Source organism: Rhinoderma darwinii, chromosome 3 (genome assembly GCF_050947455.1).
Source record: "Rhinoderma darwinii isolate aRhiDar2 chromosome 3, aRhiDar2.hap1, whole genome shotgun sequence".
Lineage (NCBI taxonomy): Eukaryota > Metazoa > Chordata > Amphibia > Anura > Rhinodermatidae > Rhinoderma > Rhinoderma darwinii.
In genome coordinates, this window is record NC_134689.1 from 310,043,770 (window position 1) to 310,066,782 (window position 23,013).

Below are 23,013 nucleotides of genomic sequence, written 5' to 3' on the forward strand. Positions count from 1 at the left end.
CACACGAGAATGTTCGGTCTGTAAAATACGGACCGTAAGTCGGCCACAATTCCCAGACCGAACACACTGCAGGGAGCCGGGCTCCTAGCATCATAGTTATATATGTCCCTGCCTCGCTGCGGGAAACTGTCCCGTACTGTAATCATGTTTTGAGTACGGGACAGTTTTCCGCAACGAGGCAGGGACACCTAGCGTCATAGATAATGATGCTAGGAGCCCGGCTCCCTGCAATGTGTTCGGTCCAAGAAATGCGGCCGAGATACGATCCGTATTTTACGCACCGAACATGTTTGTGTGAACCCGGCCTCAGAGCTTTGGCATTCCATGTATCAAATTAATGGTCGTCATGTAATATTACATTTCCCCTTTTTGACTGGCCACCATTTATCCCATCAAAACCAGCTTTTTTTCAGAGGTGCGAGGAACTAATTGCTGCATCGTCTCCTATCTGAAAGGGGTTGTCTTTAAGAAATGCACACCATTTACATACATTAATTGTTTACTTTCGTGTGCCATATAACAAGGATATTTATTAGTGTACATGAGAAATACATTCAGTGGTGTACATCGAGGTGACGGGGCGCCTGTGGAATAATTTATAATGGAACCCCCTTCCGGTGCTGGTTAAAATGAGCACATGCCTTACCACCTAAGACAGGAGAACTTGGTGCTTATTTGCCTATGATCTTGGGTTAATTCCACACACCCTTATTTGTAGGACCTATGGAGAGGGGAATTCCGGCACAGGTTCCCACCACTCATTAAATAATGGATGTAGCCAACCTCTCTCTAGAGGCCCCATAGCAGCGGCATGGTCTGTCTCTATGGTACGTACGCCCTTTAATACATCTATTCATACGTATGCTTTGTAGGTTTCGAAACCCATTATTAGTTTTGGACTTTGGATATAGCTAATACTGACGTGGTGCAAACATTTACAGAACACACGAAAAATAAACTTACTTGATTTAAGTAGAGCTGCGAGTGCTCCCACAGCCGCCCTAAAGATAATAAAAGGAGAAAGAACGTCAGTTTTGTCAATATTTCCCTTTAGTTCTTGAAGCCTCTTCACCTGTCTCTGCACTTCTGAACAGGGGAGTTGTGTGAACTGGAATAGACACAGTAAGGTCACAGACATTTAGCACATTCTCCTTAAAAACAAACATGACATAGGATAAAAGTAGAGCAACAGCATTTGCAGATTCTTTTAGGGAACAGCATTAGAATTTCCTTGTATCCTAGATCCGGAGATATATTTTTATAGGAAATAATGACCATCGCTTGACCTCATTGTGATGACAAAAAGCTATATGGCATAAATATGTGCATACCAATGAAAATAATAGTTTGGACATTTTCACGTGAATGGGGCTGAGCTGCAGTACCAAATGCAGCCTGTGGACAAGAGTGGCACTGTTTCTTGGGAAAAAAAAGAGTGTTTTTTTTTGTAATCTCATACAACCCCTCTAAGATTACTATAGACATAAGCATTTTGTAATACACCACACTTTTAGTGTACAGAATGGTATAGGCTCTTACAATTAAAAATATATATATATACGCCAAGTACATTTTTTTTAATTTTATGTAACACAGTCCCATTCACTTGAGAATCTGACTGCTGTGAACAACACGGATAAGGCATGGCCCCACGTGGCGTATTTCTTCCGCAACTGTCCGCATCAATGCCGCACAGAATCTGCGTTGCAGATTCTGTTGCGGATCTGCCCAAAATGTGCAGTAAATTGATGCGGACTGGCCGTTGCGTATTGAGGGGAAGAGGGCTTCCCTTCTCTCTATCAGTGCAGGATAGAGAGAAGGGACAGCACTTTCCCTAGTGAAAGTAAAATAATTTCATACTTACCGGCCGTTGTCTTGGTGACGCGTCCCTCTTTCGGCATCCAGCCCGACCTCCATGGATGACGCGGCAGTCCATGTGACCGCTGCAGCCTGTGATTGGTTGCAGCCGTCACTTAGACTGAAACGTCATCCTGGGAAGCCGGACTGGAGAAAGAAGCAGGGAGTTCTCGGTAAGTATGAACTTCTATTTTTTTTACAGGTTGATGTATATTGTGATCGGTAGTCACTGTCCAGGGTGCTGAAACAGTTACTGCCGATCGCTTAACTCTTTCAGCACCCTGGACAGTGAGTTTTTACTGACGTCGCCTAGCAACACTCCCATATTTACGGGTGCACACACATAGTCACCCGTAATTATGGGTGCACACACGTAGTCATCCGTAATTATGGGTGCACACACGTAGTCACCCGTAATTACGGGAGCCCCATTGACTTCCTCAGTCTGGCTGTAGACCTAGAAATACATAGGTCCAGCCAGAATGAAGAAATGTCATGTTAAAAAACCAATACGCTCCGCAGCACACATAACATGTACATGACATCTGCGGACTTCATTGCGGAATTTAGAATCTCCATTGAAGTCAATGGAGAACTTCCGCAATGAGTCCGCAACCAGTCCGCCACAACTCCGCAACATCCATTGTATGCTGCGGACACCAAATTCCGCACCGCAGCCTATGCTCCGCAGCAGAATTTTCCGCATCGTCTAAACGAACCCTACTAAAAAGCAGTGGAAGGCAATGGAGAAACGGGTCCGCTGCGGATTAACGCTGTGGATGAAGAGGCTCTTTCAAAGCGCTCCTGGCCACATACTGTGGAGGAAAAACTCAAAAAGACACCATTTGGCAAATTACACCTCTCAAGGAATATATCAAGGGGTATAGAGCAATTTAACCCGACAGTTTTTTTGCTGAATTTAGTGGAATTTTTTCTTGCACGTGTGAATAGGATTTTTGGTCTGCAATAAATAAACCATGCTTGAAAGTGGTCTTAGAATAGTTACAGTCTTTATATGCCCTGAATACCTGCACTCTCTCCCCCATGGGTCTAATGAACCAATCTTAGATCACCATTGAGTTCTAAAATATGGCCTAAAAAGGAACCTTACATTATAAAGCTGAACTGGTAAGACCCACTTGAGCCCCCACCGGGCACCTGATAATCACTGCCCGATCTCCCCTAGTGCAGCCACACATTTGCTGCTGCTGTTGAAACGTGTGCCAACTAGCTGGCTAATTTGTCATCATGCGGTTTAAGAGGTTAAAAAGATAGTGAATGACTTTTTACATTTACCTGTACATTACTTATATATCAGTGAGGGGTAGCAGAAAGGGGCATGAGCGCAGTGGTCTGTGAGGCAAAGAGATAAGAACAAGGTTTGTAAAAGTCAAACACAGGTTGCTTTGTCTTCATTTAGCAAAATGGCAGTTCAGCGATACAGGGTGTATCTTTCTTGCAAAAACACCAAAATACTAACAAAAATAACTGCTGTTATGGATTCGTTAAAACAGAAGAGAGTATGAACAGAGCCTAGCAAAGAAAACCATCCTCAATTAAAATAGTTGGGGGTAATAAAAAAAAAAATATCAATGTTGGATTTTTTGTGATGGAGACATTCCAGGGACATGAAACACCACGGATACATGGTGTGCTCCCATAGGTTAACATAAACTGTGATAACACACAATATTGCTCTGAGATCTACCACAATCACAATGTGCAATAACATATATATAGATATATATAGATATATATATATATATATATATAGATATCTAGATATATATTACATAGTACACAGTGAAATACACAGCAGCACGGAAGCTTAATGTTAGTTCATCTTGCTGGCTTTTCAAATCTCTTAGACATCAACAACAGATGTGGAAACATATCAATTTTTAACACTAATCCAATAAACATTGAGCTAGATAAAATAAAATGTCTGCGAAAACTGAATTAAAGCAGATGAGTGATAAGCGCCACGATATGGGCATGGTATAATAAAAAGCGCTAGGCCTGATCTCATTTATTTGTACAATTCTGCATCTTCGTTCTCGAGGTCATGTTACCATGGTTTCTGCATAAACACAGACCTGAGGACCTAAAGAGACACGGTCTGTAGTTAACTGTTTACGTGATAGAGGCACCTGCATAGGAAGACACAGGAGTGCTTACTGGCGCCAAGTGTAATTAAGGCATTCACTGAGAATGAGACACCCAGGCCCGGTGCCAGAGTGGACAGCACTTGAGGTCATTGTGTGCCTTATTCATGAGATGACCCCTGGAATTAGTAGAACTCGGCTCTTCCACACAAAGCACTTAATTTAATTAAACTTCAATCTCTCAGAGAGCAGGTCTTCATGTGTGATTTTGACACGCTGCCAGCCGCTGCATCTGATGAGTGCCTGGCACTATTGAGAAGATGCTATTGCCAAACATATCGAGACTACAGTATATACGATACCAAACACATTTTCTGCAAGCTGAAGCCGATCAGTTGTAGATCTGTACTGTTACCGTAATCTTGCACTGAATTATTTACATAGTTTCTATAGCTGGAAAGAAGACGTATGGGATTGGGAGGATGGCGTTAGAAGAAAAAAGGAATTCTAGTTTACTATTTTCTAACCAGAGGAAGAAAAAAAAAATGTATAAGGCCTCATGCTCACAGCCGTATTGCGGCCCAGTTTGGTACGGACCTATAAAAGCGATGCTTAGACGTGGATGGGATCTTTACTGTATCTCCATATGACGCTGATTTTTTTATTAGGAGGCATACAGTTTTTTTTCTGTTGGATTCCATACAAATTGTACCCGTTCAGCTCCATATGCCATCATACAGCCTCCGTACCATGTGCATAAGCCTGAAAAACCATATGAATGTGCAGCTAATATTCTGCTGTGGTAATGGCCTAACAAAAGTTGAAGCATGCCCACAAATCTGCAAAGATTATTTTCCTAAAACCTCATTCACACATATTGGGGCAGATGTACTACTGTGTTTGGGTCTAGAAAGTGTAAAAAAATGTGGTGCAAATTGGCGCACTTTGGAACAATTTTAATGTTTGCACCTCACTAGACACTTTTTAAAAGTGGTCTGAAAGGATGTGTTGCTCAGCAGGAAAAGGACATGGCTTGTAGGAAAGGGGACATAGCCTTACATTGGCGCATTTTAAGCTATGTTCACACAGAGTATTTTGCAGCCAGAATTTCTGCCTCAAAATTCCGTTTGGAAGTTTGAGGCAGATTTTCCTCTCCCTGCACGCCGATTTTCACAGCATTTTTCGCCCGCGGCCATTGGGCGCTGCGGGCATAAAACGCAGCGAAATACGCTTTCTCTGCCTCCCATTGAAGTCAATGGGAGGTCAGAGGCGGAAACGCCCGAAGATAGGGCATGTCGCTTCTTTCTCCCGCGAGCGGAAAACCGACCCCGCCTCCCATTGAAATCGATGGGAGGCATTTTCGGGCCGTTTTTGACGAGCTTTTTGGCGCGGTTTCCGCGTCAAAAAACTCAGTGTGAACTTAGCCTAGGACATAAATGCACCAATCAATGGCAAAAAAGGCCAAATCAAATGTGGTGTAAGGAAGAGAACAGTGTCCAGCAGGTTGTGCAAGATGCACCAAAATTATGCAGCATGCACTACTGTAATAAATTTGACACATTTCTTGTCCGCCTGCATTCACTGATTCTAGTCTGTGTTACATGCGAAGGGGTACAGAAGTAAAAGAGGCAGACTAACCACTAGTTGAACATTAGAAACCTTTCATGTACATGTCAAACCAGCCTTATCGTGCTAGGAAGAATGGATATATGCCAGGTTATGTTATGATAATTCCTTATTTTATGTTACTTCCATGTTTTATATGTTTGATTTGAACTGACAGAAGTTTGATGCATGTTTATTACGAATTGTCAATGTCATTTCTGTCTATAAATGTAACTGTTGGAATACAAAATTAATAAAAATGTATTGATTTAAAAAAGTTTTTATTACATTTATGCAAATTAGTATTTTGGAGCAACGAGGGGGTCACCATTGCTCCAAAATGCTCTCTCGTCATTCCCTAGTTCAACCCACCTCCAGGACAGGGGCCAGGCAGCGTACTAGGTGAGTCGACGCCTGGCCCCATAATGTAGTGAACGCGCGCGCATCCCTACATCCTAATTGTTGCATGCGCAGTACTGCCGATTAGAACGATGAGCATAAAGATTACACTGCACATGCGCCGATTAGGATACTGCGTATGCACAGTAAAACCTTTAAGTCACCGAACTAATCGGCACTACTGCGCGTGCATCGATTAGGATGTAGGGACGCACGAGTTCACTAGACTACAGGGCCAGATGTGAACTTGCCTAGTAGGCTGCCTGGCCCCTGTCAATCAAAGGAAGCAGGGAAAGAGGGGGGTTGAACTGGGGAATGATGAGAGAGCATTTTGGAGCAACGGTGATGCCCTTGTTGCTCCAAAATTCTAATTTGCATAAATGTAATAAAAGCTTTTTCTCTACAAAGGAGGCCAGCCTGCAGAACGTCAGAGGTAAGTATAAGGTGTTTTTGTTTTCCTAAGTTTTGATTTTTGCAGCGTAATCGCTGCGATTCCACGACAAAAGTCACAACACTTGACTGTTTGTTGCGGGTTTTAGATCACCATTGAATTCACTGAGGAAAACATGCAACAAAATACTGGTGATTCTGCAACCACAATTGACATGCTGTGGCTTAAAAAACCTCACTGCAGGTCAATTTGTGTGCGGAATCTCTGCATATCACGTATGCAGTGTGTGGAGGAGATTTCTTGAAATCTCATCCACTTCTCTGCTACTGTATTATGCTGCGGATTTCCCGCATCTAAATAAATTGCAGAAAATCTGCAGTATTTACTCCTTGTGTAGACTAGCCCTTACTCATATGGTTGCCTCTTCCTACTACTGCAATGTTCCCATTCAGAAGGATGTTATATTGATGAGAAGTTTTCAAAGCTGGATATTCCTCTGCACTAAAAAAGCCAACATAATAATGTGAATAATGTAGTTAACCAGACCTAGGCAATGGCGGTAATCAGACTGGCTCTCTCTTATCATGCCATGTTTTCTTATTTTTCGCATTTAATCCGCTGTCCTAAACACGTGGTCCATCCAGAGATTTGTTTACAGCATTCTTATTGACACGTCTATCATTCCAAACATTGCAATGCTGAATGGTGACTGAGAAACATTGGAACGCTTATCAGGTCCTGGACAATGTTTTATATTAATAGAAAGTTTGTGCAGTCAACCAAAAATGTATTTAACTTTTCTCTCTTTGCGGTCTTCTCATTTGTCAAGGAGAGTCACTGCAGGCCTCGTATACTGTCAGCCACAGCAGAAAAATGCAGCATCGTTGGGTTATCTATAAATAGCTTGCCATGTAAAAATAAACAACAATGCTATCTGCGGGAAAACAGCTCGCCATACGAAATAAATACACCTTTTACAATTGGCAACCATGTTATTTCAATTTCTGGAATTTTACAGTTTTTCCTATAAATGTCTGTTTTTTTAAAAACAGATACCCAGAAAAGACACCTACTTTAACTCCTTGTATTACGCCCCCCCCCCCCCTCGCCCTGCATGTAGAGCTGCCTTCTGGGACATACATAAGTGCGCTTATTTTATCAGAACACTTCCTCCTTATCAAGCCATTTGTCAGTACACAAGTCAACACGGTTCGCCTTTGTCAGTATGGTTGGCAATAAGAAGAACCGAGAAAGTACCGGTACTCATCATCGCAGAGACAAGGCTATCACAGAATCACACTATATCAACACAAAGGTGAAAAGCTGTATCCCATGAGGAAGATTCATGGCACATTACTGAGCTGTGTTAATAATAATAATGCTCAAAATAAAGATTTATCCATCTGGATATGTTGATAGTCCTGTCTATTCCAAGATGACTCTGTCATCTATATTTCATGAGGCTCTCTTAACACAATTGTTACGGCAACATATTGAATCCTTTAAGGATGTTTGTAAGGATTTTAAAAAAAAAATCTCACAATACGGGTAATTTTAATTATATTAAACCTTATTTCTAGTATTCAAAAAACTTCTCATTGAGAAGGTTACTATCATTGCTCACAAATTAAAGGGGTATTCCAGCCCACAATCACTTGCAACCATGGTGACATGTCAGTGATTGGCTACTACAATCACATCAAGACCCCACTCATCACTGCAGTACAGTAAATAAAGACTGGCGGGAGGTAGGAAAACGACAACATGAGAATGGTGAGGGATTTCAAAGGTAAGCACATGGTATTTGGTTATTTTAACCCAGATTTTAATAGGCCTGGAAAACGCCTCTAAATGAATACTCGGGGTAAAACTTATACACTGTTATGCCTGGTGAAGGGCCTGAGAGAGGCCGTGCATGACACATTGATTCTCTTTTTGCTATTCTTTGAATCCCAGTGTCATAAATCACCACCACAGTCCTTGAACAAGGTATAATAGTAGGTGTAGCAGTTTTGCCTGGAGTGTTACTTTAAGATTCTCTAATTTTCTTAGGGCCAGTTCACACAGAGCTTTTTTTACAAGTTTTTTGACGCAGAAACCGTGTCGGAAAACGCGCCAGAAAACGTCCGAAAATGCCTCCCATTGATTTGGAGACAGAGGCGTTTTTCCCGCGAGTGGAAAAACCGGCTCGCAGGAAAAAGAAGGACATGCCCTATCTTCGGGAATTTACACCTCTGACCTCACATTGACAACAATGGGAGGCAGAGAAAGCATATTTCTCTGCGTTTTATGCCCGCGCCGCTCTATGGACACGGGCGAAAAACGCCACGAAACTCGGCGTGCAGGCAGAGGAAAATCTGCCTCAAAATTCCAAACGGAATTTTGAGGCAGATTTTCCTCCTGCAAAAAACTCTGTGTGAACCCAGCCTAAGGCTATGTTCACACGGAGTATTTTGGGGGAGGAATATCTGCCTCAAAATTCAGTTTGGAACTTTGAGGCAGATATTCCTCTCCCTGCACGCCGATTTTCGCGGCAATCATCGCACCGTTTTTTGCCCGCGGCCATTGAGCGCCGCGGGCTTAAACAGCGAGATATACGCTTTCTCCTGCCTCCCATTGAAGTCAATGGGAGGTCAGAGGCGGAAGTGCCCGAAGATAGGGCATGTCGCTTCTTTTTCCCGCGAGGCAGTTTTACTGCTCGCGGGAAAAAGACGCCGACGCCTCCCATTGAAATCAATGGGAGGCGTTCTCGGGCCATTTCTGCCGAGTTTTGCGACGCGGTTTCCGCGTCAAAAAACTCGGCAAAATACCCCGTGTGAACATAGCCTTAATGTCACGTTCAGATGTGGTGAGAAATTTTCAGGTAGGATTTTGCTGCAAATACACAACGAATCTGCAGCTAAATGAGCATATTTGTGGGTTTGTCCAGATGTGGTGGATTTTGCAGTCAGCTTTGCATTACAAAAGGTGAAATGTGCAGTGAAAATCAGCTGCTTCTCTGTAACAGACTGTGCATGCTACTAAAGCTAGTTTTCGTACAGTTATTTTCCGCAACGTTTGCACTAAGGCCCCATGCACACAGCCGCAATTACGGGCACGGCTGGCCGCTGGCGGCCGCGGACAGCAACTCGCATTTTCAGCCCGTGCTCCCATACAAAGTATGGGAGCATGGCCTGTAATAAAGAAAAGAACGGACATGTTCCATAATTTTCAGCACACTTCTACGGCCCGGATACCTTCCCGCAAATATACGGGAAGGGGGCCTAACTTAACTAAAATTCTATAGAAATCAAAGGAAAATTGTCTGCTGTGGATTTCCACTGCGGCCTGTCCGCGGTGGAATTCTGCAGCAAATCCGTCTGAATGTGCCATAAGAAGGATCATGTGATTAGTTCCAGAAGTCACAAGAAGCAGAAAGTTTCTAACGGGTCCTAAAGAGTATCATGTGATCTCTCTCAAAGTAGCTCACTGTCTATGAGGGATCACTGTGGAGAGGAAGCTGTGACATATTCTAACATATGTGGTGTGTGAAAATAAGCAAATATGCACAGAATATACAAAATATCAGCTCAATCTTGGGATCACATAGAAAAACTGACAAGAGTATAAAAATAATTAAAAGGTCCAGACACAGGTACCAGATCATGATAAGGTGATCCCCTCTGAGTCATCCCACAAATTAATCCCATAACAGTGAGCGAGAAAGCTACAGTTCAGTAGTGATACGCATCGAGCTTGTAGGAACCATCACCTCTTTGCTACTTAATTCCTATATTTATGATATTTTCCTTCTTTTTTTTTTTAGCTTCTTTTGCCTCTCCAGGGCAGTATTTTATGCTCTATTATTTTGTATTGCTTTCATATTATATTGGAGCATATAAGTGGAATTCATTCTACTTCACCATTTATTGTATGTTTCATTTATTTATTCATACATGAATTTTCCGGATATAGTGAGCACAAATCTGTTATAGAATAGCTTTGCATTTTTTTGTGGGATGGTTCAGGAGGGATCAGATTATCATAGTCTGTATTTCCTTGTATTCTCTTTACCTGTCTGGTACTTATAATTGTTTTTTACTCTACGTCTATTTTTTCTATGTAATCCCATTATCGATTGGTATGATATTTTGTATATTTTGTGCACAGATGTGTATTTTCACCCGCTGATTCTCTTTGTTGCTAGTTCGATGTATATTTTTGGTGTGTGGGGAAAATTCTATTCACGTGAGGGCTGGCTCCTTTCTTATTTCATTTTCTAACATATATGGCATTTATTCAGGCCCATTACAGTACCCAGTATTTAAGTAATTGTCTTGCCGGGAAATGTATTAATATTGGTGCACCATGCGAGTTGTGCAGCATTATCTCACCCTCATTGTGACACCACAATGTAGCATAGACAAAAACAGTGGCAGGTCAGAAAACATTGATAAATTAGTCATATTCTATGTGTCTCTGAAACCTTGCCTATTTTTTAGAAACACATCAAGATAAAAAAAAGTGTAAAAAAAGAAGTGGCGCAGGGGCTTCTTAAATATGATGTTCAACCTGAATGCCATATTTTTCAATGTATTTGGCACATAAAACCGTTGTAAATATAATAATAATTCTGCCCCAATTTACAATAAACTTCGACTTCCTGTGCTCTTTTGAAAAAACTTTATTGATATAGTCCTGGGAAAATGCTTTAAGCAAAATAAGTTACTTACTTGATTGTTTGCGTGTGCCTTTTAGTATATGGGGTGATGATTTTAAAAAGCAGCTCCATGGCACCATTTATGCCCAGCATCTCTCCAACCAAAACTGCAAAATATAACAAATGAATAAATACATAAAAATAAAAATGTATCAAAATGTGCTGATAATTACAAAGTCTGACCTGTGTCAAGAAAGCTGCTATGTCTGACAAACGGTACATCAATTCCCTAAGGTAACACATATCTGTGAATGAGGAATGTCCATAAATCTTTTTTTTTTTTTCACAGTAAAAATTTTTGAACACTAATCAAAAGAGGAAAGGATTTATATGTGTAGTAAGCTTGTTTTGAAAAGACATTCATCATAGATGCATCTCGAGTGTGCTTGTCTCCCAGCATTTGACTTATAAACATCGGTTTTCTTTTTCTAGTTTGCTGGATTATTAGGGCACAGAATGTTCTATGAGAATGTTCCTTCCATAGAAATGAATAGGTCAGTTGTTTCTAACAACGTACAGCCCAAATGTAACTTAAAGGGGTTTTCTGGAACCAATTAACTAATTTCTATTTCACTGCACATATAAAAATAATGTAATTTGTAATATACTTACGTTTTGTTTTCATTTTCTAACACCCGATTCCAGCGCCGGTCACGTGATGCGTCTGGAGCAGCAAAATCTTTACTTCTGGCGCTAGCCCGTCCATAATCTTTGACTTCCGTTTTCCGGCCTGCTCAATGTACGGGAACGTCATTCCTGACGTCACTGCACACAGAGAGGAGGTGGACCGGATACTCTTTCTCCGGCGTCTGAGCATGCGTGGTTGCTCTCATAGCGTGTATGACAGGCCTTGCTCCCGGCGCATGTCATGCTGGGAGAAAAGTGATGCATGCTGGGAGCGGACCAGAAGCTGTCATAGGAGGCATGTAAACAGAGTGCGGAATGTAAAGACAGAACGTTTACAGCACGGAAAGAAACAGAAAACTTCTAAAAGGAATTTAGGTGAGTGTATTTATAGCTAAAAAAGGTCAGACTATTAAGAACATTTTTTTTTCGATCTCGGAAAACCCCTTTAAATAGAGAATCTCAATATTTTTAATTCAATATTCCAATCACTTGGTTAATAATAAAATGATTTGCAGTTCTTCTATATCAAATGTTTTCTGCAAATTGCTTTACTGTTTACTAATCAGTGTCTCAAATATGGTTGGGCTGCTGCTTAGTAACAATGGATTCAGTCAGAAGGTGACAGCAGCAAGAAGGATCGGCAATGTCACTACTGCTTTATACATGCCACCTGCCCTTCCCCTCTCCTCTGACCTGTCTCTGCATGCTTCCATTATAAGCCTTAGGAGCAGAATCTTGGTATGATCTTTTGAAAGCGGTGATATCTGAAGGGTGCGTGGCTTAATTGTGAAGTGGGCGGGGTTTACTGGATTCAAGGTTGGGCCTTTGTTTCAATCTGAAGGTATTCTGTCAGGGTTCAGCAAATGTAAAGAAGAGACCTGGTAAGTGTGATTGATTGAGGTGTAGTGCAAGTAGTTAGTGTGTGAAATATGTCGCGTGTGGGTGGTGCGTGAATGGCGCTTGTGCATCATGTGTGCTGTCTGTGAGTGGTGCATGTACTGCATGCGTCCTATGTTTGAGTGGTGCATGTGCATCATGTGTCCTATGCATGAGTGGTTCATGTGTGTATTGTGTCAGTATGTGTGCTATATGTGCGTCATGTATCCTATGTTGTGTTAATGCTGCATGTGCGTTATGTGTCCTATGTGTGCGGCTTGTGTCCAGCGCGAGTGATGTGTTGAGGGAGCTTGTGCATCATGTGTCCCATTAGGGGCATGTGTGGCATTTGATATGGTTATGGGTGGCACATGTGCAGCATGAGTCCAGGGTGTTGGTGAAGCATGTGCCCAGTTTGTAAGTGGTGTGTGTGAAGCATGTGTGTGTCATGTATGCAGCATGTTTAGAGTGTTGTGAGTGGCACATGCACATTTTTTTATTTAATTTTACATATATATATAACAAATATAACATAATGTTTCTTTTTGCGGTTTTGTAGGCATTGAAGGGAGGCCATAAAATTTTGCACAACGCCTATGTACTGTCAGTATCCGTCCCTGCCCTGCATGATGCATTGTCAGCACAAGGGAGGAGTGTGTTGTCCCTACAGAGAGAAGAGATGGTCACTCATATGCAGCATCCTGAAGATCATCTCTAGCGCTGCCAAGCTGCTCATGAATCCTGAAGTCTGCGCGCCTGCACAGTCTGCCCCCTTTGACCCCACATCAACCCTAGGATAGGTGCGGCCTGCTATTCTGCTCCATGGTTTATTTATTGGTTATGCTTGGACTTGTAGTGCCTCAGTGCTCTACTCTATGTCTATTTATTTATTACTTAGTTATGCTGGAACTTTTAGTGCCTTAGGGCTCCACTGTTTTTGACTGCATTTCTTACAAGGTTATGCTGTGATGCAGTACTTCAGTGTTTCACTTTGCATTTCTTTATTACTAGGTTATGCCGTGACTTCTAGTGCCTCATTGTTCCACTGTGTATTTATTCATTACTAGGTTTTTCAGGGACTTGTAGTAAGTCAGTGTCCCAGTTTGTAATCAATCCTTTTTAGGTTTATTTTACAAAATTGAGTATATGGACACACGATGGTAAAGGACGTCGCCAGCTGAGCCCGCTTCAATCACTTAAATTCTGCTGACGTCAAATTACAGTTATCAGTACAGTGTAGGGAGCGTCTCAGATGACCTCTTCCACCAGGCATGTTGTCACTGTGGGGAAGCAGTAGTCTTAAGGGGGTTTTACACACGACGATTATCGTGCAGACGAGCATTAATATAACGCTCATTGCCGATAATTGCCCTGTGTAAACAGGGGAACGACCAGCAGATGAACTAGCAAACGATCGATCATCTCCTGGCCATATCGATTTAAAAAAGTAAAAGATTATCGTTGTCGGCAGCAAAAATCCTTGTGTAAACAGGGAGACGCGCTGCCGACATGATAATAATGTATGGGGGCGAGCGATCGGAGTAACGACTGCTTATCCCCATCCATAGCTCCGTGTGACAGGAGCAACCGAGCGTCGATTAACAATGTCTCGTTGACCGACGCTCTCTGCACCGGCTGCTTATCGGCTGGTTTAAAAGGGCCTTTACATTTAGGGCAATATTAGTTGCCATGACTATTATAGTAGTATTTCCATCTTAGATATTTTATGACAGGATATGCTATACTATAAATGTCTGATAAATGTCTAACAGATACGGGTTCCTATACATATCCTGTGGATATGCAACAAATGTCTGTCATGACACAACTCCTTTGAAGAGAGGATGTCAGGGCTGAATACAACTATTGACATAGGTTACTCGTCTTGACGACAATGATATACCAGATATAAGTGACAAATCATACTCCATGTGAAACCGCGCCCCAAAATCAGACCCCTTTTTAACTCCAGATGTTATTTATGGATGGAAAATATCGCAAGTGGGCCTATGTGCTTTCAAATACCACGGCTGAATTTCAGTCCCAGTCCAGCCCTAGATGCAGTCCACCACACAGTAGAAGTGAAGAGCGCCTGTGCAGGGAAAAACCAAAGGGGTTCTGACACTGTCCACGAGATCAGCTTGGGTGCTTGGATCAGCTTGGACCCTCACCAGTCATGAAGTGATGGCACATCCCATCATCATATGGCATCACTTCTTATAATGGGAATACCCCATTAAGTGTAACTAAGTGTAATTAATTCAATAACTTCAAGAATTTCTAATATACAAATTGACATTTACTTTAATCCAGAGTGGTATTTATTCATTGGAGCAGTAACTACAAGGTGGCACTGGTAGTCACTGCCATTTTGAATATATCGAAGCTTTGAGGGGTCAATTTTGACATGCCCAGTGCCTTTTTACATGCTCGCAGCTGTTACAGCCATTATGCGGAAATGTCATACGTGTCACAGAAGATCAAGCTTTCAAGGGCATGCAAAGAGCTGGTGTAAGCTGACTAATGATGCTGCTCTTGCTGAAAGCTGCCTCTTTTGCCGGGGTGCATTTCAATGTAGCCATTCAAAAATAAACCCTACGTATTGGCATAGAAGCATATTTAGAAAAATAATATAACCGAGAAAACATTTTATAAAGCTACTATAATGAATAATTCTCTCTTTATGGAATGGAGGATATGAACATACAGGAATGTGTTTGGTTGGTGAGTAACTACTTTGCATAAGAAAAAAAACCACTTGGTTAAAACTTGAATAATGTGACAGGCACCAACAATTGTTGTGATGCAGTTTCATTGTTGAAGTGTTCTTTATTTTAATTGCAGTCTATTGTCATATTTTTGTACCTGTGCAAAGCGTACACCAGGAATACAAAGGTGTTTTTTTAAAATCCTACAAATTCTTAGTAACTGTATCAATAATTTACATTTCTAATTCTGCATTAATTCAGTCATGCTAATTTTCCAGATGTCTTTTTTTTAGCATAGTTACTTAGAATTAACTTACATGTATGTAGGACCGATACATATCCTTATGGTAATTAGAAATATGTAGCATGAAAATGTATAAAAATAAATATTTTACTTGCTGTCAAATACAATGTCTGGCTTCATTAATATCATATATTATAAAAATAAATATTATTTATATAATGCAAATAAAAAGTTACATTCAAAAATTGATTACACCAAATTCCATTTTTGTTTTTTTGCTCCACTGTCTCAAAAGCAAACAGCTTCTCGCCTAAATTTTGGTGGACAGTGATAGGAGAAGGCGAATAAGAAACTAGGCAAAGGCATAAGTACCATAGGGGACAGCACATGAAGCTATCAAGTTCAGGTTGGTTGCATACACTCTCCACAGAGGAATGAGCATGCAGGGACAAAAGATTGCATTGATCTCTGTTAAAGAACTTGTAAGGGGGTGAACAAGCACCACCCTTCATGTCCTGGACAGGGGAGAAGATTGCTTGTGTGAACCAGCCCAAGAAGGTAGGTTTACATTCTGATGTTTTGCTATCTGACCCTCGTTCCTTTATGTACACCCTTTTAAGATATGGGAAAAGGATCCTGATAGTCAAGAGTTTGGGTAAGAGGTGTCAAGGAATACACCTTGCAATAAAAAAAAGTTCAAAGTTAACGTGAAATTCATAGATTGCATCTTTGGGATCTTTACTGAATTTAGGATTCTTACTGTTTTAGCCTTTGCTCATTTCTGTGAAATAATGAACTGCTTACGAAGAGTTGGAGACTTTGGGCTGAGTATGCTGCAATTCTCTAGTATCTGATATTTCTTTCTAGACTTGACGTGATATTTTTATAGTTCATCTTGGAAGGATTTCAGAGTCCTTATTAGATGCTCTCAAAACGTCACATTGCATTAAGAGAAAGATACCAATATCTATCTCATCAACTCCTCCAGCCTGTCGGGTGTCTGCCAAACTATTTTTGCTCATGGCCACACTTAGAAATCAAGTAAGAGTTTATTTTAACAAAAGCAAATGGTGGAAAACAATTAATTAGGGAAGTTGGAATCAACTTGGAGTCTTTTAAGTGACAAACATCTGTCTTAAGTCATCATCATAGGCCGGGCAGTGTGACACAAACAGCTGCCAAGCATCATTGGTCATTCTTTAAATATTCCTGCTGATCTGGTCTCATTGTGCACGCAGCGTTTCACTCTTTAGATCAATCAGCACTTTTCTGATGCCACTTTATGAGAACTATCGTAAAGCAGCTTTAAAGAGAACCTTTCACCTGCCCATACACGTGCAGCTGAGTTCAGCATGTAATAGGCAGGGCTTCACAAACACTGTCTCACTTGAAATTATTTTTCTAACTTCCTCTGTTATTTACATATCGGTGCCGTTATATTTGGCGCCCGATATGTAAATAAGCTCCTGAACTGTCAATGGGGAGTTTCTATCTAACTAAATGGCAAGGGGCGTGATCTCTTCGCTCTGACACTGTCCAATCAGATTCGGACAGTGTCAGGGCGGCTTGCACTGTGCTCCCGCGAGAACACACACAGACTTGTGGTTCTGCAGAGAACGCTCTCTCAGTCTGTGTGTGTTCTCGCGGGAGGGAACACAGCGCAAGCCGCCCTGACACTGTCCGTAGCTGATTGGACAGTGTCAGAGCGAAGACATCACACCCCCTTGCCATTTAGTTAGATAGAAATGCCCCATTGACAGTTAAGCGGCATATTTACATATCGGGCGCCAAATATAACAACACCGATATATAAATAACGGAGGAAGATAGGAAAATTTTTTAAAGTGGGACAGTGTTTGTGAAGCCCTGCCTATTACATGCTGCACTCAGCTGCACACGTATGGGCAGGTGAAAGGTTCTCTTTAACCCGTTAGTGACCGCCAATATGCCTTTTCACGGCGGCCACTAACTGGCTTTATTCTGATGCATATGCCTTTTTACGGCACTGCATCAGGATAAAGTAAACAGAGCAGGGAGCCGTCAAATCTCCCTGCTCTCAGCTGCCAGAAGTAGCTGAGGGCTGGGGGCGTCCCTGCTCTGCCGTGTGAGATCGATATAAGTATCGATCTCACCCGTTTAACCCCTCAGATGCGGTGCACAATAGCGTGCACCGCATCTGAGTGGTTTTGAAGAGAGGGAGGGAGCGATACGATCGCCGAGTGTCTGTGTCCCCAATGGCAGCCGGGGGCCTAATAAAGGCCCCCAGGTCTGCCTGGAGCGAATGCCTGCTAGATCATGCCGGAGGCGCAGAATCGCATATTAAAGTCCCCTAGTGGGACTAGTAAAAAAGTAAAAAAAAAGTTTAATAAAGTTAATTTAAAAAAAATTTGAAAAAAAATGAAAAACCCACCTTTTCCCCTCACAAAATGTTTTACTATTAAAAAACCAAAATAAATTAAAAAAAGTTACACATATTTGGTATCGCCGCGTCCGTAACGACCCTGACTATAAATCTATTACATTATTTAACCCCCACGGTGAACGCCGTAAAAAATGTAATAAAAAACTATGGAAAAATTGCTGTTTTCTGTGAATCCTGACTTAAAAAAAATGTGATAAAAAGTGATAAAAAGTTGCATCTACTCCAAAATGGTACCAATAAAAACTACAAGTCTTCCCGCAAAAAAAAAGCCCTCACGCAACCGCATCGGCGGAACAATAAAAAACTTATGGCTCTTCAAATATGGAGACACAAAAACAAATACTTTTGAAAAAAAAGTGTTTTTACTGTGTAAAAGTAGTAAAACATACAAAAACTATGCAAATTTGGTATTGTTGCAATCGTAACAACCAGCTGAATAAAGTTATTGTGTTATTTATATCACACGGTAAACGGCATAGATTTAAGATGCAAAAAAGAGTGGCGAAATTTCAGGTTTTTTTCTATTCCCCCCCCAAAAAAAAGTTAATAAAACTTAATCAATAAATAATATGTACCTCAAAATGGTGCTATTAAAAAATACAACTTGTCCCGCAAAAAACAAGACCTTATACAGCTATGTCGACGCAAAAATTAAAAGGTTATAGCTCTTGGAATGCGACGATGGAAAAACGTAAAAAATGGCTTGGTCATTAAGGTTTAAAATAGGCTGGTCATTAAGGGGTTAAAGGTGAAGGTATTGGCCTTTATTTACTAAGCAGTTTACAGCAGTCTTTAGCATTAACTGCATCATAGTCAAAGTGGCAAATGGGATTTGCGACGTTTCATACATTGGATGCAATTACCCCAAATTTATTAAAAGGCACAAACCCCGTAATAAATTTGGTGCATTTTGGACAGTCCTAAAACCATCTGAATACAAAGATTATTTGAGGGGTGGAATGGGCAACAAACAACAATTACACCATTTTTGGGGGAGTTTTGTTTTTACGCCATCCATCAGGTGATAAAAACTACATATTCACTGTATTCTACAGGTTGATATGATTATAGCGATACCAAATTTTATATGTTTTGTTTTAGGTTTTACCACTTTTAAAAAAATAAAACTATTTGCTAAAAAAAAAAGTTTTGTGTTGCCATACTCTGAGAGCCATAACTTTTTTATTTTTCTATCAATTTAGAAGTATGAGGGCTTAAATTTATCAGGACGAGCTGTAGTTTTCACTGATACCATTTTGGGATACATGCAAAAAACAGCAATTTGCATGTTTTATATATAATTTTTTTTTTACGTCGTTGATAGTTCGGCCTTCAGAGAAGCAGCGATACCAGTTATGTTAACTTTTATTTTTTTAACATTGCTTTAGGGAAAAAATGGGAAAAGGGGGGTTTTTTGAACTTTTAATATTTTTATTTTTTTTGGAACATTATAAAAATCTTTATTTAACTGTTTTTAACTTTTTTTATTAGTCCCCCTGGGGGACTTGAGCAGCGATCATTGGATCGCTTGCATGATATACTGCAATACTAATGTATTGCAGTATATCGTGAAGCCTAGAGGCAGGGCTTCAAAGAAGTACAAAGATGGCAGACCTGGTGGCCTTCATTAGGCCCCCATGCTTCCATAACAACCGTCATTACCGGCTGCTCCCATCGCAGGTGGGGGGGGCACGATGCCGTGTTTGAAGGGGGCGCCCCCTGATTCTAACTATTTAAATGCCATGGTTGCGATTGACCGCGGCATCTAAGGTGTTAAATGGGCGGAATCAAAGTGATCTTTGACTCCACCCATTGCAGTGAGGTGTTGGTTGTATAACACAGCTGTCACTCGCTGAGTATGGAGCGAGCTCAGCCCGTGAGCCCGCTCCATACTTCCCCTTAACGGCTACAGCATACCAGTACGTGGCATGTCGTGAAGGGGTTCAATTTCTGACTTACTAGATATAAGATTAAATGTTATATTTGCCTTACTTTTTGTTATTATAAAGTCACCCGTTCTTTTACAAAGTCAAGGGTTCTTTAGATTTTGTCACGTTATGAAAAACTGGTAACTGATGCAATTTTATGCATACGCTTATCTTGATTGTACATATATATATATATATATATATATATATATATATTTTGTATTTTTTTTTATTTTTATTTATATGTGTATATATATATATATATATATATATATATTCATATATACAAACTGTATATTAAAGAGTATTGATAAGTAATGGTAAACTGAAGAAAACTCTTTGAAATGCTGAATTTCATGAATATTGATATAACTAGTGTTCCCTCTAACCTGTGCGCTCTGGAAAGGAAAGAGTTAGGCCATGTTCAGACCTGGCGGAATTTTTCCACTGCAAATGTTGGTGCAGATTTGGGGCAATTACACAACGAATCTGCACCAACATTTACATATTTGACAGGTAATTCAGAAGTTGCGGATATCACAGCGGACATGCCACAGATTTCCGTTTTTGCATTGCAAAGGCTGAAATCTGCCGTAAAATTCCGCTTCTTCTCCGCAATGTAGTGAGCATGCTGCGGAGGGAAAAATCTGCACTGCAGCCTAATATCAGTTATTTTCTGCAACGTCTGAACTAAGTTTCCTAAAAATGTATAGAAAGAAATGTAAAAAACGGCTGCTGTTGAATTCCACTGCGGACTGTCCGCAGCGGAATTCAACAGCAATTCCCCCACGTCTGAATGTGCCCTTAGAACAACATACCGTACTAATAAAGACCAACAAGCCCAAAAACAGCTTTGCCTGTCTGCAGGGTTTTGAATTTTTAACTCTATCCTTTCCAGATCACACAGCTTTGGAGGAAACACTGGACATAACACATAAAAGGTTTGTAGTCCACTGGTAACAGGAGCGGTAGCAGTGGTAGCATCCATTACAACATTTAAGGATGGATTCACACGTGCATGTTCGGTCCGTAAAGGACGGAACGTATTTCGGCCGCAAGTCCCGGACCAAACACACTGCAGGGAGCCGGGCTCCTAGCATCATAGTTATGTACGACGCTAGGAGTCCCTGCCTCTCCGTGGAACTACTGCCCCGTACTGAAAACATGATTACAGTACGGGACAGTTGTCCCGCAGCGAGGTAGGGACACCTAGCGTCGTACATAACTATGATGCTAGGAGCCCGGCTCCCTGCAGTGTGTTCGGTCCGGGACTTGCGGCCAAAATACTTTCCGTCCTTTACGGACCGAACATGCTCGTGTGAATCCAGCCTAATAGTCATAATTGTGAAAGGTCGCATAGATCACCAATAAAGACATACATACCATTGGAAGCATATATTTGAATAGCAAGGAGACAGGGGGTAACATTATCAGACTTTGTCAGATTTCTTCTTATTAAACTGAGGGTAACATCAGTAGCTTCTAGTTTTTGTGCTTTTTCTCCAAAGTTTCCATCTAAAATAGAATGGATTAATTGAATGACATAATTTCATCATTTTATTCCATGGTACTATCATGTCTGCTGTTACCCACTAGCCCTTGTCTTGCTTTCTGCTGTCATATACTTGTCATAAAAATGGGGCCAGTATTGTTGTCAAATGAAAAGAGTAAAATAACATTTCCAGCATGTCAAGCTTCACTGTTTGTTTCCATTGTCTCCGCCGTATAGGCAGAATACATAAATCCCAGAAAGTCATTACATATTCTGCTCTATTACAGCAATATTTAAATAGAATTACTTGGACCTTTGGCAGAGGAGTGGGGAATTGTTAAGGGGGTTTTCCAGGGCTTTAATATTCATGCCCTATTCATGGGATAGGGTATCAATATTTTAATTGATAGTGGTCTTATTTTCAGCACCCCATCATTCAGCTGAATAAAGGAGCTGCACCCTATACATGTGATTGTGGCTGTTCCTGGTACTGCAGCCCACTGCAACTCACTGCAGTACCAGGAACAGGAGCAAGCGTATGTACAGTGCTGTGTGCCTGGGTAAAAAATGAAGGGGACACAGCTAGGTTTGTCCCTGCTGCTGGTAGCAGGAGCAATCTGATCCGGTGAAAGTAAATGTATTGTGACTTTCTACAGCCTATTAACAGCCTACAGTGGGCGATCTAAAGTTTACTCATGGGCTCCAAGGGCAAATGTTGGAAATCTAATTTCTACATGGCTGTCTGTCACTATTTGGCACAATTCAGCTAATGGAATTATATTTGTCCATCACAAACAATGCACTTTTATAACCTATTGCCCCGTCTCAAGTTGGTTTGATCCAATGTAATATAATAAAGTATTTGGCTATGAAATAATATAAATATGAAAAATCCCACAGATACAGTACCTCTCTGGCCTACCTTGACCATCAGTCGGAGGAGGGGTAAAATGAGACCATAGTCAAGGGTATCTGATCTCGCCAAATTTACCAGGGTTTGAAGAAGGGCTTCACTGCCACCCTTGGATATCATGTAGTGAATCCTGCGATGAGTTCCTGGAAAAATTAGAAGAAGTAGTATAATTTATTCTTAACTCACATGAAGGGACCAATCCTTATGTTTTCCTATAAATAGTCTTTTATTCCTTTATCCTATACCTTATTAATCATCCATATCACAGTGGAGTTAACAACCCCATATTTCTTTACAGGTTTACAAATATACAGTACGTAACCAACAGTCTGAGGTTCTCTCCTAATTAATGGGTTAGACTATTCTAGCTACAGTGGCATAAAATCGAGCTTACAGCAATGCAATCTCCATAAACAAACATTAGCATTAGAATTGGCCCTACTGAAGAGTTCCGTGACTTGCAGCATCAGACAGAGCGGTCCCGTTGCTCCTGCAGAACTCTTTGGGCATCGTATGGTTGCTGAGGCAAAAAAGCAATAACTGATCTTTGGATGTCTAGTAAAATGCCTGCAAAAGGCTAATTAGTCCCACATCTTCCATGAGGTAAAATACTAATTCTCTTTAGGAACCCAATGCTAGCTTTTCTGTAACCCTTTAAGGACACAGATCATTATGGTCTTGAGGATGCTGCTCATTTTTTCATATTTTCCTCACTGTATTCCAAGAGGCATTTATTATTTTTTCGGT

The 23,013-nt window shown here is 41.0% G+C and overlaps 1 protein-coding gene across 1 annotated transcript in view; it reads right to left on the reverse strand.

The window, feature by feature from the left end:
• AGBL1 (AGBL carboxypeptidase 1) overlaps window positions 1-22,405 on the reverse strand; it is a 560,672-nt gene extending 538,267 nt beyond the window's left edge. The window contains exons 1-4 of the mRNA XM_075855278.1: window positions 22,263-22,405; window positions 21,245-21,376; window positions 11,070-11,163; window positions 964-1,001 (exon numbers count right to left, since the gene is read on the reverse strand). Coding sequence (XP_075711393.1) covers window positions 964-1,001; window positions 11,070-11,163; window positions 21,245-21,376; window positions 22,263-22,386 — 388 coding nt within the window. The 5' untranslated portion in view covers window positions 22,387-22,405. The remainder of the gene's footprint in view (window positions 1-963; window positions 1,002-11,069; window positions 11,164-21,244; window positions 21,377-22,262) is intronic.
• Between the last annotated feature and the right edge of the window lie 608 nt (window positions 22,406-23,013).